The 16,130-nt window shown below is 44.7% G+C and overlaps 1 protein-coding gene across 1 annotated transcript in view; it reads right to left on the bottom strand.

Annotated features, from left to right (window-relative positions):
• LOC118372715 (A disintegrin and metalloproteinase with thrombospondin motifs 6-like) overlaps positions 1 to 16,130 on the bottom strand; it is a 174,654-nt gene that overhangs the window by 32,513 nt on the left and 126,011 nt on the right. Inside the window, exons 17-18 of the mRNA XM_052458315.1 lie at positions 8,354 to 8,477; positions 4,048 to 4,128 (exon numbers count right to left, since the gene is read on the bottom strand). Of these exons, the coding sequence (XP_052314275.1) occupies positions 4,048 to 4,128; positions 8,354 to 8,477 (205 nt within the window). The remainder of the gene's footprint in view (positions 1 to 4,047; positions 4,129 to 8,353; positions 8,478 to 16,130) is intronic.

Here is a 16,130-nt window from a genome sequence, read left to right as displayed (position 1 = left end):
TTCAGCTCATAGGCAGGGTTGAGTGTAGTTCACTGAACCCCCTACAGCTATATAAGCAGCCTGTTAAAATGCTGATAAGAGTATTGAGCAAGAGACTGCCCAGGAACGGTTGCCAAGACAACAGGTTGTGGTAATGTTTTGGTGTGATGTCATCGCCATCAATCATCATCATCTTCATCCAGGAGCTCCCCTAATGTCATTGGGAAATTTCGCACACACACGCGCACACACACACACACACACACACACACACACACACACACACACACACACACACACACACACACACACACACACACACACACACACACACACACACACACCTTTCAGAGGGAAATGGAAAAAAACACACACACACACACACACACACACACACACACACACACACACACACACACACACACACACACACACACACACACACACACACGCACACACACACACACACACACACACACACACACACACACGCACACACACACACACACACACACACGCACACACACACACACACACACACACACACACACACGCACACACCTTTCAGAGGGAAATGGAAAAAGCACACACACACACACACACACACACACACACACACACACACACACACACACACACACACACACACACACGCACGCACGCACGCACGCACACACACACACACACACACACACACACGCACACACACACACACACACACACACACACGCACACACCTTTCAGAGGGAAATGGAAAAAGCACACACACACACACACACACACACACACACACACACACACACACACACACACACACACACACACACACACACACACACACACACACACACACACACACACACACACACACACACACACACACACACACACACACACACACACACACACACACACACACACACACACACACACACACACACACACACACCTTTCAGAGGGAAATGGAAAAAGCACACACACACACACACTTCAGGTGAAAGCCTGGAAGAATCCCATGAATACCATTCCTGCATGTCGTCAAAACAATGGAGTCGTCTCCAAGCACAACACATCTCAAAATATCCACTTTCTCTGGGTTGAATGGGGAGAAACGATCCAACCACTCTGTTGTCTGTTCTCTCTCTCTCTCTCCATGTGCATGCACTTCACAGCATTTACTTTATTTTACTCCTGTTTAGGGGGATAACTTAGAGTTCATTCTTTACTGCCACCTCCTCTACACAGAAAAACGCTATAATGTTCAGCTCTCAGTCCATCTTTACTGTTCAAATGGTCAGCTCTCAGTCCATCTTTACTGTTCAAATGGTCAGCTCTCAGTCCATCTTCACTGTTATAATGGTCAGCTCTCAGTCCATCTTTACTGCTATAATGTTCAGCTCTCAGTCCATCTTTACTGCTATAATGTACAGCTCTCAGTCCATCTTTACTGCTATAATGTACAGCTCTCAGTCCATCTTTACTGCTAAAACAGTCAGCTCTCAGTCCATCTTCACTGCTATAATGTTCAGCTCTCAGTCCATCTTTACTGCTAAAAATGGTCAGCTCTCAGTCCATCTTTACTGCTAAAAATGGTCAGCTCACAGTCCAGCTTTACTGTTAAAACAGTCAGCTCTCAGTCCATCTTCACTGTTATAATGGTCAGCTCTCAGTCCATCTTTACTGCTATAATGTTCAGCTCTCAGTCCATCTTTACTGCTATAATGTACAGCTCTCAGTCCATCTTTACTGCTATAATGTACTGCTCTCAGTCCATCTTTACTGCTATAATGTACAGCTCTCAGTCCATCTTCACTGTTAAAACAGTCAGCTCTCAGTCCATCTTCACTGTTATAATGGTCAGCTCTCAGTCCATCTTTACTGTTAAAACAGTCAGCTCTCAGTCCATCTTTACTGCTATAATGTTCAGCTCTCAGTCCATCTTTACTGCTAAAATGGTCAGCTCTCAGTCCATCTTTACTGCTATAATGTTCAGCTCTCAGTCCATCTTTACTGCTATAATGTTCAGCTCTCAGTCCATCTTTACTGCTATAATGTTCAGCTCTCAGTCCATCTTTACTGCTAAAATGGTCAGCTCTCAGTCCATCTTTACTGCTATAATGTTCAGCTCTCAGTCCATCTTTACTGCTATAATGTTCAGCTCTCAGTCCATCTTTACTGCTAAAATGGTCAGCTCTCAGTCCATCTTTACTGCTATAATGTTCAGCTCTCAGTCCATCTTACAGATATAATGTACAGCTCACAGTCCATCTTTACTGTTAAAACAGTCAGCTCACAGTCCATCTTTACTGCTATAATGTACTGCTCTCAGTCCATCTTTACTGCTAAAATGGTCAGCTCTCAGTCCATCTTTACTGCTAAAATGGTCAGCTCTCAGTCCATCGTTACTGCTAAAATGGTCAGCTCTCAGTCCATCTTTACTGCTATAATGTTCAGCTCTCAGTCCATCTTTACTGTTAAAACGGTCAGCTCTCAGTCCATCTTTACTGCTATAATGTTCAGCTCTCAGTCCATCTTTACTGCAAAAATGGTCAGCTCTCACACATTACTTGGAAGGGAAATAGAGAGTGCAGTCTACACAATAGGACACAGTGACAATCGTTAAACTTGGAGATAACAACAACTTTTATATATTTATATGTTTTATAAACATCATTGTATCCACTTGAATCCATGAGAGATGTCACCACATGGCTGTCACAACTGAGATGTCACCACAGGGCTGTCACCACAGGGCTGTCACAACTGAGATGTCACCACAGGGCTGTCACCACAGGGCTGTCACCACAGGGCTGTCACAACTGAGATGTCACCACATGGCTGTCACAACTGAGATGTCACCACAGGGCTGTCACCACAGGGCTGTCACCACAGGGCTGTCACCACAGGGCTGTCACAACTGAGATGTCACCACAGGGATGTCACCACAGGGCTGTCACCACAGGGCTGTCACAACTGAGATGTCACCACAGGGCTGTCACAACTGAGATGTCACCACAGGGCTGTCACAACTGAGATGTCACCACAGGGCTGTAACCACAGGGCTGTCACCACAGAGCTGTCACCACAGGGCTGTCACCACAGGGTTGTCACCGCAGAGCTGTCACCACAGGGCTGTCACCACAGGGCTGTCACCACAAGGCTGTCACCACAAGGCTGTCACAACAGGGTTGTCACAACAGAGCTGTCACCACAGGGCTGTCACCACAGGGCTGTCACCACAGAGCTGTCACAACAGAGCTGTCACAACAGAGCTGTCACCACAGGGCTGTCACCACAAGGCTGTCACAACAGAGCTGTCACCACAGGGCTGTCACCACAGAGCTGTCACCACAGGGCTGTCACCACAAGGCGTTCACCACAGGGCTGTCACCACAAGGCTGTCACAACAGAGCTGTCACCACAGGGCTGTCACCACAGAGCTGTCACCACAGGGCTGTCACCACAAGGCGTTCACCACAGAGCTGTCACCACAGGGCTGTCACCACAGAGCTGTCACCACAGGGCTGTCACCACATGTCTGTAACTCTAATGACGCCTGACATTTCAAAGCCTGACTTCAGTCCTCCATCAACACCCTCAGCAGTAAACTTCACCACTCTGTCACACGGCTCTGTCTCTAGTTAATGTCAGATCAGACAACAACACTATATTAAGTCCCCTTGTTTGATTGTTTTTCTGTTTAGTCTGGAACTAAGACGGAGAGACTAACGCCGAGACTACCTCTGGACATGCACGGAATACTTCATGGCATCGTCTGCTCTGCTCTAGACTGAGAAAGCACTAAGGGATGAGGAAGACTGAATCTTTAAACAAAGAACAGAACCAAACTGCTAATATTATACAGGTTGATTTCACACTGCTTTCCATTACTGTTAAAAAGTTGTGTGGAGTTAAGGACAGGCCATAATGACTCTTAACATTCACAGAGGGATAGAATGATAAGAAATAAAGGGTCATCAAAATAATGAAATAATCTTATTTCTTATAATGACGATGGTCACTTTTCTTGTTGGTTTCATTTTATAGCGTATGAATGAGATCCCTTACCGATGTAGTTTTTGGACATGGCAATTTCTTTGATTTCTATGTGGACTGACCCCCTTGGTATCTGAACAGCCTCCATGTAGCCTGGAAGAGAAGGGGACAAAACCATTACAGACACAGCATAGAAGGAAAACGTGTTTTTATCTAAAATCAAATCAAATTGTATTTGTCGCATGCGCTGAATACAACAACCTTACCGTGAAATGCTTACTTACGAGCCTTTAAGCAACAATGCAGTTCAAAAAATGTATTTAAGAAAATATTTACTATATAAACTAAAGTAAAAATAAAATAAAAAGTAACACAATAAAACAACAATAATGAGGCCATATACAGGGGGTACCGGTACAGAATCAATGTGCGGGTACGGTTAGTCAAGGTCATTTGTACATGTAGGTAGGGGTAAAGTGACTATGCATAGATAATAAACAGAGAGTAGCAGCAGTGTAAAAACAAAGGGGGAGGGTCAATGCAAATAGTCTGGGTGGCCATTTGATCCATTGTTCAGAAGTCTTATGGCTTGGGGTTAGAAGCTGTTAAGGAGCCTTATGGACCTAGACTTGGTGCTCCGGTACCGCTTGCCATACCGGAAGCAGAGAGAACAGTCTATGACTTGGGTGACTGGAGTCTTTGACAATTATTTGAGCCTTCCTCTGACACCACCTAGTTTAGAGGTCATGGATGGCAGGAAGCTTGGTCCCAGTGATGTACCGGGCCCTACGCATTACCCTCTGTAGTGCATTATGGTCGGATGCCGAGCAGTTGCCATACCAGGCGGGGATGCAACCGGTCAGTATGCTATCGATGGTGCAGCTGTAGAACTTTTTAAGGATCTGGGGACCCATGCCAAATCTTTTCTTTTCAAATCGTCTCCTGACTGTTGTTGTGCCCTCTTCATGACTGTCTTGGTGTGTTTGGACCATGACAGTTTGTTGGTGATGTGGACACCTTTCGACCCGCTCCACTACAGCCCCGTCAATGTGAATGGGGGCAGGTTCGGCCCTCCTCTTCCTGTAGTTCACGATCAGCTCCTTTGTCTTGCCCCTGTTGAGGGAGAGGTTGTTGTCCTGGCACCACACTGCCAGGTCTCTGACCTCCTCCTTATAGGCTGTCTCATCATTATCAGCAAACTTAATGATGGTGTTGGAGTCATGCTTGCTCACGCAGTCATGGATTAACAGGGAGTACAGGAGAGGACTAAGCATGCACCCCTGAGGGGACCTGTGTTGATGTGTTGTTGCCTACCCTTACCACCTCAAATCAAATCAAATTTTATGTGTCACATACACATGGTTAGCAGATGTTAATGCGAGTGTAGCGAAATGCTTGTGCTTCTAGTTCCGACAATGCAGTAATAACCAACAAGTAATCTAACTCTAAATTCCAAAACTACTGTCTTATACACAGTGTAAGGGGATAAAGAATATGTACATAAGGATATATGAATGAGTGATGGTACGGGGCTGCCCTTCAGGAAGTCCAGGATCCAGTTGCAGAGTGAGGTGTTTAGTCCTTAGCTTAGTGATGAGCTTTGAGGGCACTGTGGTGTTGAACGCTAAGCTGTAGTCAATGAACAGCATTCTCACATAGGTGTTCCTTTTGTCCAGGTGGGAAAGGGCAGTGTGGAGTGCAATTGAGATTGCGTCATCTATGGATCTTTTGGGGCGGTATGCAAATTGGAGTGGGTCTAAGGTTTCCGGGATGATGGTGTTGGTGTGAGCCATGACCAGCCTTGCAAAGTACTTCATGACTACCAATGTGAGGGCTACAGGGCGGTAGTCATTTAGGCAGGTTACCTTCGCTTTCTTGGACTATGGTGGTCCGCTTGACACATTACGGACTTGGTCAAGGAGAGGTTGAAGATGTCAGTGAAGACACTTGCCAGTTGGTCCGCGCATGCTCTGAGTATACGTCCTGATAATCCGTATAGCCACGCGGCCTTGAATGTTGACCTGTTTAAAGGTCTTGCTCACGTAGGCTACGGAGTTGTCCGGAACAGTTGGTGCTCTCATGCATGCTTCAGTGTTGCATGCCTTGAAGCGAGCATAAAAGGCATTTAGCTCATCTGGTTGGCTTGCTTCACTATGCAGCTCGCGGCTGGGTTTCCCTTTGTAGTCCGTAATAGTTTTCAAGCCCTGCCACATCCAACGAGCGTCAAAGCCGGTGTAGTAGGATTCAATCTTAGTCCTGTATTGACGCTTTGCATGTTTGATGGTTTGTCTGAGGGCAGAGCGGGAAGCCATATCTTCACTAGTCTTGAACCCAGAGCCGGAATGAAGGCAAATCTCAACTAGTCTTGGACCTGGAGCCAGAATGAAGCCATATCTCAACTAGTATTGGACCTGGAGCCAGAATGAAGCCATATCTCCACTAGTCTATGACACAGTGGCAGGATGAAGCCATATCTCAACTAGTCTATGACACAGTGGCAGGATGAAGCCATATCTCCACTAGTCTATGACACAGTGGCAGGATGAAGCCATATCTCAACTAGTCTAGGACCCAGTGCCAGGATGAAGCCATATCTCAACTAGTCTTGGACCTGGAGCCAGAATGAAGCCATATCTCCACTAGTCTAGGACCCAGTGGCAGGATGAAGCCATATCTCAACTAGTCTAGGACCCAGTTCTAGGATGAAGCCATATCTCCACTCTGAGTTCTTCATTGGATGATGTAGTTAATGTGAATATATTATTCTTCCATTTATGTTTTGACAACATGTTTCTCAACTCCCAAAAACATATGCTTTATCATTGGGTGACAAAGGGGGGAAAGATTTCCATGAAAAATTAAGTGTTTTGGCTACATTGGCCCTTGGACAGGGCTGCTCTGCCAAAAATAGTTTTTACCTTGCTTTTCAGCATGGGGATGTGTCTCCCGGAAAGTGATTACAAATGTGCAGTGTTTGGCAGCTTTCAGTTCGCACAGAGTAGCGGACACTCTCAGAAACATAATTTACTCTTCTCTATACACTTGTCTTCTCTACACTATAAACTCCTCTCTACTCCTACATTCTCTCCACTATAAACGCTTCTTCTCTTCTCTACTCCTGTCTTCTGTACACTATACACTCTTCTTCTCAACTCCTGTCTTCTGTACACTATACACTCTTCTTCTCTACTCCTGTCTTCTGTACACTATACACTCTTCTTCTCTACTCCTGTCTTCTGTACACTATACACTCTTCTTCTCTACTCCTGTCTTCTGTACACTATACACTCTTCTTCTCTACTCCTGTCTTCTGTACACTATACACTCTTCTTCTCTACTCCTGTCTTCTGTACACTATACACTCTTCTTCTCTACTCCTGTCTTCTGTACAATATACACTCTTCTTCTCTACTCCTGTCTTCTGTACACTATACACTCTTCTTCTCTACTCCTGTCTTGTGTACACTATACACTCTTGTTCTCTACTCCTGTCTTCTGTACACTATACACTCTTCTTCTCTACTCCTGTCTTCTGTACACTATACACTCTTGTTCTCTACTCCTGTCTTCTGTACACTATACACTCTTCTTCTCTACTCCTGTCTTCTGTACACTATACACTCTTCTTCTCTACTCCTGTCTTCTGTACACTATACACTCTTCTTTCTCTACTCCTGTCTTCTGTACACTATACACTCTTCTTCTCTACTCCTGTCTTCTGTACATTATACACTCTTCTTCTCTACTCCTGTCTTGTGTACACTATACACTCTTGTTCTCTACTCCTGTCTTCTGTACACTATACACTCTTCTTCTCTACTCCTGTCTTCTGTACACTATACACTCTTGTTCTCTACTCCTGTCTTCTGTACACTATACACTCTTCTTCTCTACTCCTGTCTTCTGTACACTATACACTCTTCTTCTCTACTCCTGTCTTCTGTACATTATACACTCTTCTTCTCTACTCCTGTCTTCTGTACAATATACACTCTTCTTCTCTACTCCTGTCTTCTGTACAATATACACTCTTCTTCTCTACTCCTGTCTTCTGTACACTATACACTCTTCTTCTCTACTCTTGTCTTCTGTACACTATACATTCTTCTTCTCTACTCCTGTCTTCTGTACAATATACACTCTTCTTCTCTACTCCTGTCTTCTGTACACTATACACTCTTTTTCTCTACTCCTGTCTTCTGTACACTATACACTCTTCTTCTCTACTCCTGTCTTCTGTACACTATACACTCTTCTTATCTTCTCTACGCTTCTCTTCTTCACACAATACACTCCCCTTTTCTTTGTATGGAACTTAAACATTTGCACACCTGAAGTAAGGAGCCCTATCAGGTTCTGTCCCCAGCCTGGGGCTTACCTCCTCTGGGCAGAGAGTCATTGAACAGTCCCTCTGTGGCCTCACAGGTGCTGCCGTCCCCTCCACACACCCGGCAGCGGTCCTCCTTGGCATCTGAGCTCAGGATGTTGTCACAGCCTACGTGCTGAGAGAGGAGACATGGTACCATGTTATATTACATTAAGTACAACTTACAATATACTATAATAATACTGTTTAATAATACCATAATAATATCAGAGTAATAAAGACAAGTGCTAAAGAAATGACTTTATGTCTGTGGAGACTGCATGGAGCAGCAGTTTTACGTCAATTAAAATGCTGACTCATGATTGGATAGTACCTGGGTACTACCAACAGTAGTAGTATTTCCAACAGTAGTATTTCAGCATTTTACACACTCTGTTTTAAGATAATTGAGACTAAAACATGTGATGGGGGAATTATGGGTGTCACCTTAACAACAGGAGAGAAAAATACATTCTCACAGACATCCCTCACAATCACTCTTTGTCTCTTTCTCTCTCACTCTCTGTCTGTCTCTGTTTCTGTATGATATGTCAGATTAAATAATAAAGACAGACACAAATGTCAAGTTCAATAGTCATGTTCAAGTATTGTACAAGTCCCTACATACAGGGTCCGTGGAGCAGCCCAGCTAGTTGATTACCAATCAACTAGACTCCGTAACATCATCCTTTTCAATAGAAAGTGCAAACATAACAGCATAACATTACGTTTTTAACACTCAAGTCATAACAAATTAAAATTAATTACATGTTCTTTTTACTTCAGTTGTCGTCTTCCTCTTTTCTTAAAACTATTGTTTTAAGTAACAGAGGACAGGTTAACACAGTCACTTCCTTACAGAGTAAGTCTGTCCGGTGGCTTCCACAGCCGAACCACCTGTGAGTAAGTATGGGCCCTGACAGGGGTAGGTCAAGGGTCACGAGCTGGTGAGCCTGGTAAGGTAGAAGCCTCACCCTCAGTTGGCTCATGTCTCAATTCTGCACCCCTTGCCTTTAGGCCTGGACTGTGATCCAGCTCATCTAGGTGAGTGTATTGTGTGTTCTGGTTTGTCTGCTCTGCTACGCGCAGATCCACCTGACTACAACGTTAGAGGGAGCCACCAACATCCAGCAGGTAAGAATGTGGTGCTACTCTATGCAGGCATGTGCCCGGGCTCCAAAGTCCTGAGTGGTCTCCCGACAGCGGTTTCATCCTTATCGTTTCATCTCCAGCTCTGGTAGGTCTCAAGCAGTCCGGTCGTAGAAGCACTTAGCGAGCTGCTTTCTGTGACGTAGTTTGTCCGTGACACCAACCATGACTCAGGGCTCAAGTAGCTTGTTGGCTACAGGGATGGTAGTCTTCAGACGTCAGGACAGAAGACGTTGTTGCTGGGCTGCTGTCCTTTCAAGGGGTAATTTCCGTCACACAAGGCCCTGCGTAACAGGTTTATATCAGGGGTCGTTGCCATCATGCAAGGCCCTGCGTAACAGGTTTATATCAGGGGTCGTTGCTATCATGCAAGGCCCTGCGTAACAGGTTTATATCAGGGGTCGTTGCTATCAAGGAAGGCCCTGCGTAACAGGTTTATATCAGGGGTCGTTGCTGTCACGCAAGGCCCTGCGTAACAGGTTTATATCAGGGGTTGTTGCTATCAAGCAAGGCCCTGTGTAACAGGTTTATATCAGGGGTTGTTGCTGTCACGCAAGGCCCTGCGTAACAGGTTTATATCAGGGGTCGTTGCTATCATGCAAGGCCCTGCGTAACAGGTTTATATCAGGGGTCGTTGCTATCATGCAAGGCCCTGCGTAACAGGTTTATATCAGGGGTCGTTGCTATCATGCAAGGCCCTGCGTAACAGGTTTATATCAGGGGTCGTTGCTATCATGCAAGGCCCTGCGTAACAGGTTTATATCAGGGGTCGTTGCTGTCACGCAAGGCCCTGCGTAACAGGTTTATATCAGGGGTTGTTGCTATCATGCAAGGCCCTGCGTAACAGGTTTATATCAGGGGTCGTTGCTATCATGCAAGGCCCTACTTAACAGGTTTATATCAGGGGTTGTTGCTGTCACGCAAGGCCCTGCGTAACAGGTTTATATAAGGGGTCGTTGCTATCATGCAAGGCCCTGCGTAACAGGTTTATATCAGGGGTCGTTGCTATCATGCAAGGCCCTGCGTAACAGGTTTATATCAGGGGTCGTTGCTATCATGCAAGGCCCTGCGTAACAGGTTTATATCAGGGGTCGTTGCTATCATGCAAGGCCCTGCGTAACAGGTTTATATCAGGGGTCGTTGCTATCATGCAAGGCCCTGCGTAATAGGTTTATATCAGGGGTCGTTGCTATCATGCAAGGCCCTGCGTAACAGGTTTATATCAGGGGTCGTTGCTGTCACGCAAGGCCCTGTGTAACAGGTTTCTTGCAATCTTGACAGCTGACTCTGCCTTGCCATTTGCTTATGGGTGCCTTGAAGAGGAGGTCACGTGGTCAAACTCCCATTCTGAGGCAAAACACTTTAACTGTGCAGTGAATTTTGGGCCATTGTCTGTGATTACCTTGTCAAACTGCGCCTTGCAGCGCTTTATGACCGTCTCTGCAGACAAGTCAGGGAGCAGTTCAATTTCCCAAAAGTCAGAGTAGTGATCAACGATGAGAAGACAGTCCTTTTGTCTGTGGCTGAATAAGTCCATGCTGATGATTTGCCAGGCCCTTGTGGGCCATCTGACATCATGCTTTCCTTTTGCTGTTCATGAGTGTACTCGTTGCACGTGGTACAGCTGCTGACAAAGTCTTTCATTTCTGCTTACATGTTTGCGTGCCTGGTGATAGCACCTACAATGTGACTGGAGTGTATGCGGGTAAACATCTCTGGACGTAGTGATTTGGAGATAATGATCTTCTGATCTCTGAACAAGATGCCATTTTGCACGCTGATCCCGTCTCGAAAGGTCCATTATTCTCTCATGTGAAAGGTGTCTCCTCCTTCAGTATGGCCAACCTGTGAGAACCATGGACTTCAGTGACTGCAGGTGTTCGGCCTAGTCAGTGTGTTGTCTGATCTGGGCTAGGCGGTGATCTGTGATGTTCAAGTAGTCTGCCTGATTGATCTGTCGAACATCTTGTTGTTCCTGCTGTAGCAAACAGATGGCATGTCACTGATAGGCAGTGCCTCTGCCTGTACATTGTGCTGTTGCCCTGCTCAGTGTGTATACATCTCTGGTCCTGGCTTGTAGATGACCTTCAGGCTGTAATTTTGCAGAGTCAGGAGCATGCTTTGAAGCATCTTGGGCTCGTTGAGGAGAGTTTTACTGAATATGGCAATGAGTGGTTTGTGGTCAGTTTCAGCTGTGACCATATAAGTAGTGATGGAATCACTGGAGAATAGACCATGCTGAGGCACTCTTTCTCAATTTGTGCATAGTTTTGTTTGGTGGGGCTGAGCGCTCTTGAGGCAAATGCAACGGGCTGGCCTTCCTGCCTAAGGCAGCACCCAAGTCCACATTGCCTGGAGTCGCCCTGGATTGTGACAGGCTTCGTAACGTTGTAGTCGCGCAACACAGGCATGGATGAAGCCAGAGATTGAATCTCTTGCACTGTGGCCTCGTGTTTGGATAGCTGTGCCATGGTGTGTCTTAGTCCACCAGCTGCTGATAGGTATGCCGATTAGACGCTGCACTCATTTTGCATCAGACGGGTTTGTCGAGGATCGCTCTGACTTTGTCTGGGTCTGGCTTCAGGCCTATGGCTGAGAGAATGTGACCATGGAAGTGGACGTCTTTCACCTTGAGCTGCAGCTTCTTCAGGCCAAGGCGCAGCTTAACTGATCGGCAATGCTCCATCAGTGCCAGGAGCTTCACATCGTGGTTGCATACTGCTTCTTTGTCACCGCAACCTACAATCAGGACATCATCAGCAATAGGTTCAATGTCCTTGAGCCCAGCCATTAACTCGTGCTGCTTGTGTTGGTCTACCTCAGGCGCCTCAGAGACACCAAAGAGGTGAAAATCCTGGCCTTGGGAAGCTTGTAGAGGACATCCTTCAGTGTCGGCATGATGTAGTGGAAATTTTGCAGTTCTTGGTTCAGATGCTTTGGGTCAATGCAGACTCTCAGCTTCTCTGGTTTTTTCACTATGACCATATTGCTGATCCAGTCAGTTGGTTCAGTCACAGATGTCATGTGGCCATCGCCCTCATACTTGTCAGCTGGGCCTTCACAGCCACTTTCATTGCAATGGGCACATTACGAGAAGCACGCTAGACTGGAGTGACACTGTCATCCAATTCAAAATGTACCCCTGCAGGTACTGATTCAACAGGTCTGTTGAATACATCGTCATATCTGCTGAGTAGTTGTTCTTTGGCGGGGGATCCATGCTGGACATGCTCCACAATGTGCAGGTCATTTGGTACGGGGAACTGCATCAGTTCCAGGCGTTCACATGTATAGCCTTAGAGGAGAGGATGTTGACTGCTTTTCACGATCTCAAACTCCAGCTTGTATTTGTGTCCCCGAATAACACATTCAGTTTCAAAGATGCCCATAGAGCTCATTAGCTCTCCTGAGTACAACTTTAGTCTAGTATCGCTGGGCAAGAGATGTGTGTCAGGTGCCAGATTGATTCCGTTGCACGTAGCACCGGAATCCAGTTTACTTTTTGCAGCTTGTTGTGTTATCGTAGTGTCACAAACAATTTCTTCCCTCTTGAGTGTACAATCCCAATGGATTCATACATGTAAATGTCACTTTCACTGTTCTGAACATTGAGTGACATCATCAACACAGTGACTCTTGCCCTCACTCACCCTTCTTTTGCTTTTGAGACACACTTTTGCAAAGTGATTATTAGTTCCACAAGCTCTGCATGGCTTTCCATAGGCAGAGCAGTGGTCTTTGCGTCTTGCGTGTGCATTTCCACAGTATTTGCATGCTATGGGGCTATCTGTGTTCGCCATTCGTGGTGAATTACTCTGCCTTGATTGGTTTTGTCTGAATGTTTGCCTGGCAACAGCGTGAACAGTCTCAGCGTCAGTGTGTGGGGTTTCCATTTATATTGCTCTCATTCTCATGTCAGTGACGACTTCAGCAGGGCGGCACATTTCAATGGAATTTACTAGAGGTTGACCGATTGTGATTTGTCAACGGCGATACAGATACCGATTATTGGAGAACCAAAAAAAGCCGATATTTTATATATATATTTGTAATAATGACAATTACAACAATACTGAATGAACAATGAACACATATTAGAACTTAATATAATACATCAATAAATTCAATTTAGTCTCAAATAAATAATGAAACATGTTCAATTTGGTTTAAATAATGCAAAAAAAGTGTTGGAGAAGAAAGTAAAAGTGCAATATGTGCCATGTAAAAAATCTTAACGTTTAAGTTCCTTGCTCAGAACATGAGAACATATGAAAGCTGGTGGTTCCTTTTAATATGAGTCTTCAATATTCCCAGGTAAGAAGTTTTAGGTTGTAGTTATTATAGGACTATTTCTCTCTATACAGTTTGTATTTCATATATCTTTGACTATTGGATGTTCTAATTGGCACTTTATTATTACCAGCCTAATCTCGGGAGTTGATAGGCTTGAAGTCATAAACACGCTTGAAGCATTGCGAAGAGCTGCTGGCAAACACAGGAAAGTGCTGTTTGAATGAATGCTTACGAGCCTGCTGCTGCCTACCACCGCTCAGTCAGACAGTGCTATCAAATCATAGACTTAATTATAATATAATAACAACCAGAAATACGAGCCTTTGGTCATTAATATGGTCAAATCCGGAAACTACAATTTCGAAAACAAAATGTTTATTCTTTCAGTGAAATACGGAACCGTTCCGTATTTTATCTAACGGGTGGCATCCATAAGTCTAAATATTGCTGTTACATTGCACAACTTTCAATGTTATGTCATAATTATGTACAATTCTGGCAAATTAGTTCGCAACGAGCCAGGCGGCCCAAACTGTTGCATATACCCTGACTCTGCGTGCAATGAACGCAAGAGAAGTGACACAATTTCCCGAGTTAATATTGCCTGCTAACATTAATTTATTTTCACTAAATAGGCAGGTTTAAAAATATATGCTTCTGTGTATTGATTTTAAGAAAGGCATTGATGTTTATGGTTCGGTGCAGTCGTGCAACGGTTGTGCTTTTTTCGCAAATGTGCTTTTGTTAAATCATTCCCCGTTTGGCGAAGTTGGCCGTCTTTGTTAGGAAGAAATAGTCTTCACACAGTTCGCAACGAGCCAGGTGGCCCAAACTGCTGCATATACCCTGACTCTGTTGCACAGAACGCAAGAGAAGTGACACAATTTCCCTAGTTAAAAGAAATTCATGTTAGCAGGCAATAAATATGCCAGTTTAAAAATATATATTTGTGTTGATTTTAAGAAAGACATTGATGTTTATGGTTAGGTACACATTGGTGCAACGACAGTGCTTTTTTAGGCTGTAATTCGATGATAAATTAACAGGCACCACATTGATTATTTGCAACGCAGGACAAGCTAGTTAAACTAGCTACCATGTGTAGTTATCTAGTGATTATGTATGATTGATTGTTTTTTATAAGAGAAGTTTAATGCTAGCTAGCACCTTACCGTGGCTCCTTGCTGCACTCGCGTAACAAGTGTTCAGCCTGCCACGCAATCTGCTCGTGGATTGCAATGTAATCAGCCATGATCGGTGTCCAAAAATGCAGATTACCGATTGTTATGAAAACCTGAAATCGGGCCCTAATTAATTGCCCATTGCGATTAATCGGTCAACCTCTACCATTTACTAATGTTAAACTTCTCTCTCTTAGTAGACACCGGCGTGTGTCCTCATTTGCAATTCCCAATACTATTTTGTCACAAATCAGTTCATCTTTCAATCCCCCGTATTCACAAGTAGCGGATCTTTCCCTCAAACCGGTTACAAAGTTGTGTACTGACTCACCCTCTTCCTGTTTGCAGCTTCCAAAAACGAATTCCCCAATGCATCCATTATGGCCTTTGCATCACCCTGTTGTTGTGTTGCGTGGGTGAGATTGTGCGTGCCGGCAGATGTGCCTGCATTCGCTGCCCACTAAGCTCCTCAGAGTTGCCGCTTGGACCTCATTGGGTTTTTCATGTAGACCAGTCCCTAGCGCATAGTCCTCGAATTCATCCCTGAAGTTGTCCCAAGTAGTATTCCAGTCCCCTGTGAGAACCACGGGTTTTGGTAGCGGAATGTTTGCTGCCATAGCGATGAAAAAGGAGATCTCTTTGCCTTCAGCCATCGAGGTAGGTGGTGATGGTAGCCAGACAGCCAGCTAACAACAATTTGATCAGTGGTGTGACTAACATTAGCAGTAGACTACGGCATGCGTTCACATTTGGAACCTAACTGCGCCTATAATGTACTTAGCTACAAAAATAACAAACGTCGAGGTTTTCGAGCTGATACCATGTTTCTGTATGATATTTCAGATTAAATAATAAAGACAGACACAAATGTCAAGTTCAATAGTCGATTCAAGTAATAGTATTGTACAAGTCCCTACATACAGGGTTCGAGGAGTAGCCCAGCGAGTTGATTACCAATCAACTGGACTAAACTAGAGTTTTATTTGTCACATGCGCCGTTTTCAACAGTGAAATACTTACTTACAAGCCCTTAATCAATAATGTCGTTTTAAGAAAAATAAGTGTTAAGTAAAAAATAGATACAATTGTTTTAAAATTTTAAAATAATTAAAGAGCAGCAGTAAAATAACAGGAGCGAGGCTATCAGGGGGCACCAGTTAGTCGAG

Source organism: Oncorhynchus keta, chromosome 12, assembly GCF_023373465.1.
Source record: "Oncorhynchus keta strain PuntledgeMale-10-30-2019 chromosome 12, Oket_V2, whole genome shotgun sequence".
NCBI lineage: Eukaryota > Metazoa > Chordata > Actinopteri > Salmoniformes > Salmonidae > Oncorhynchus > Oncorhynchus keta.
Note: the sequence above shows the minus strand (reverse complement) of the source record. Positions and strands in the feature narration are given on the sequence as shown.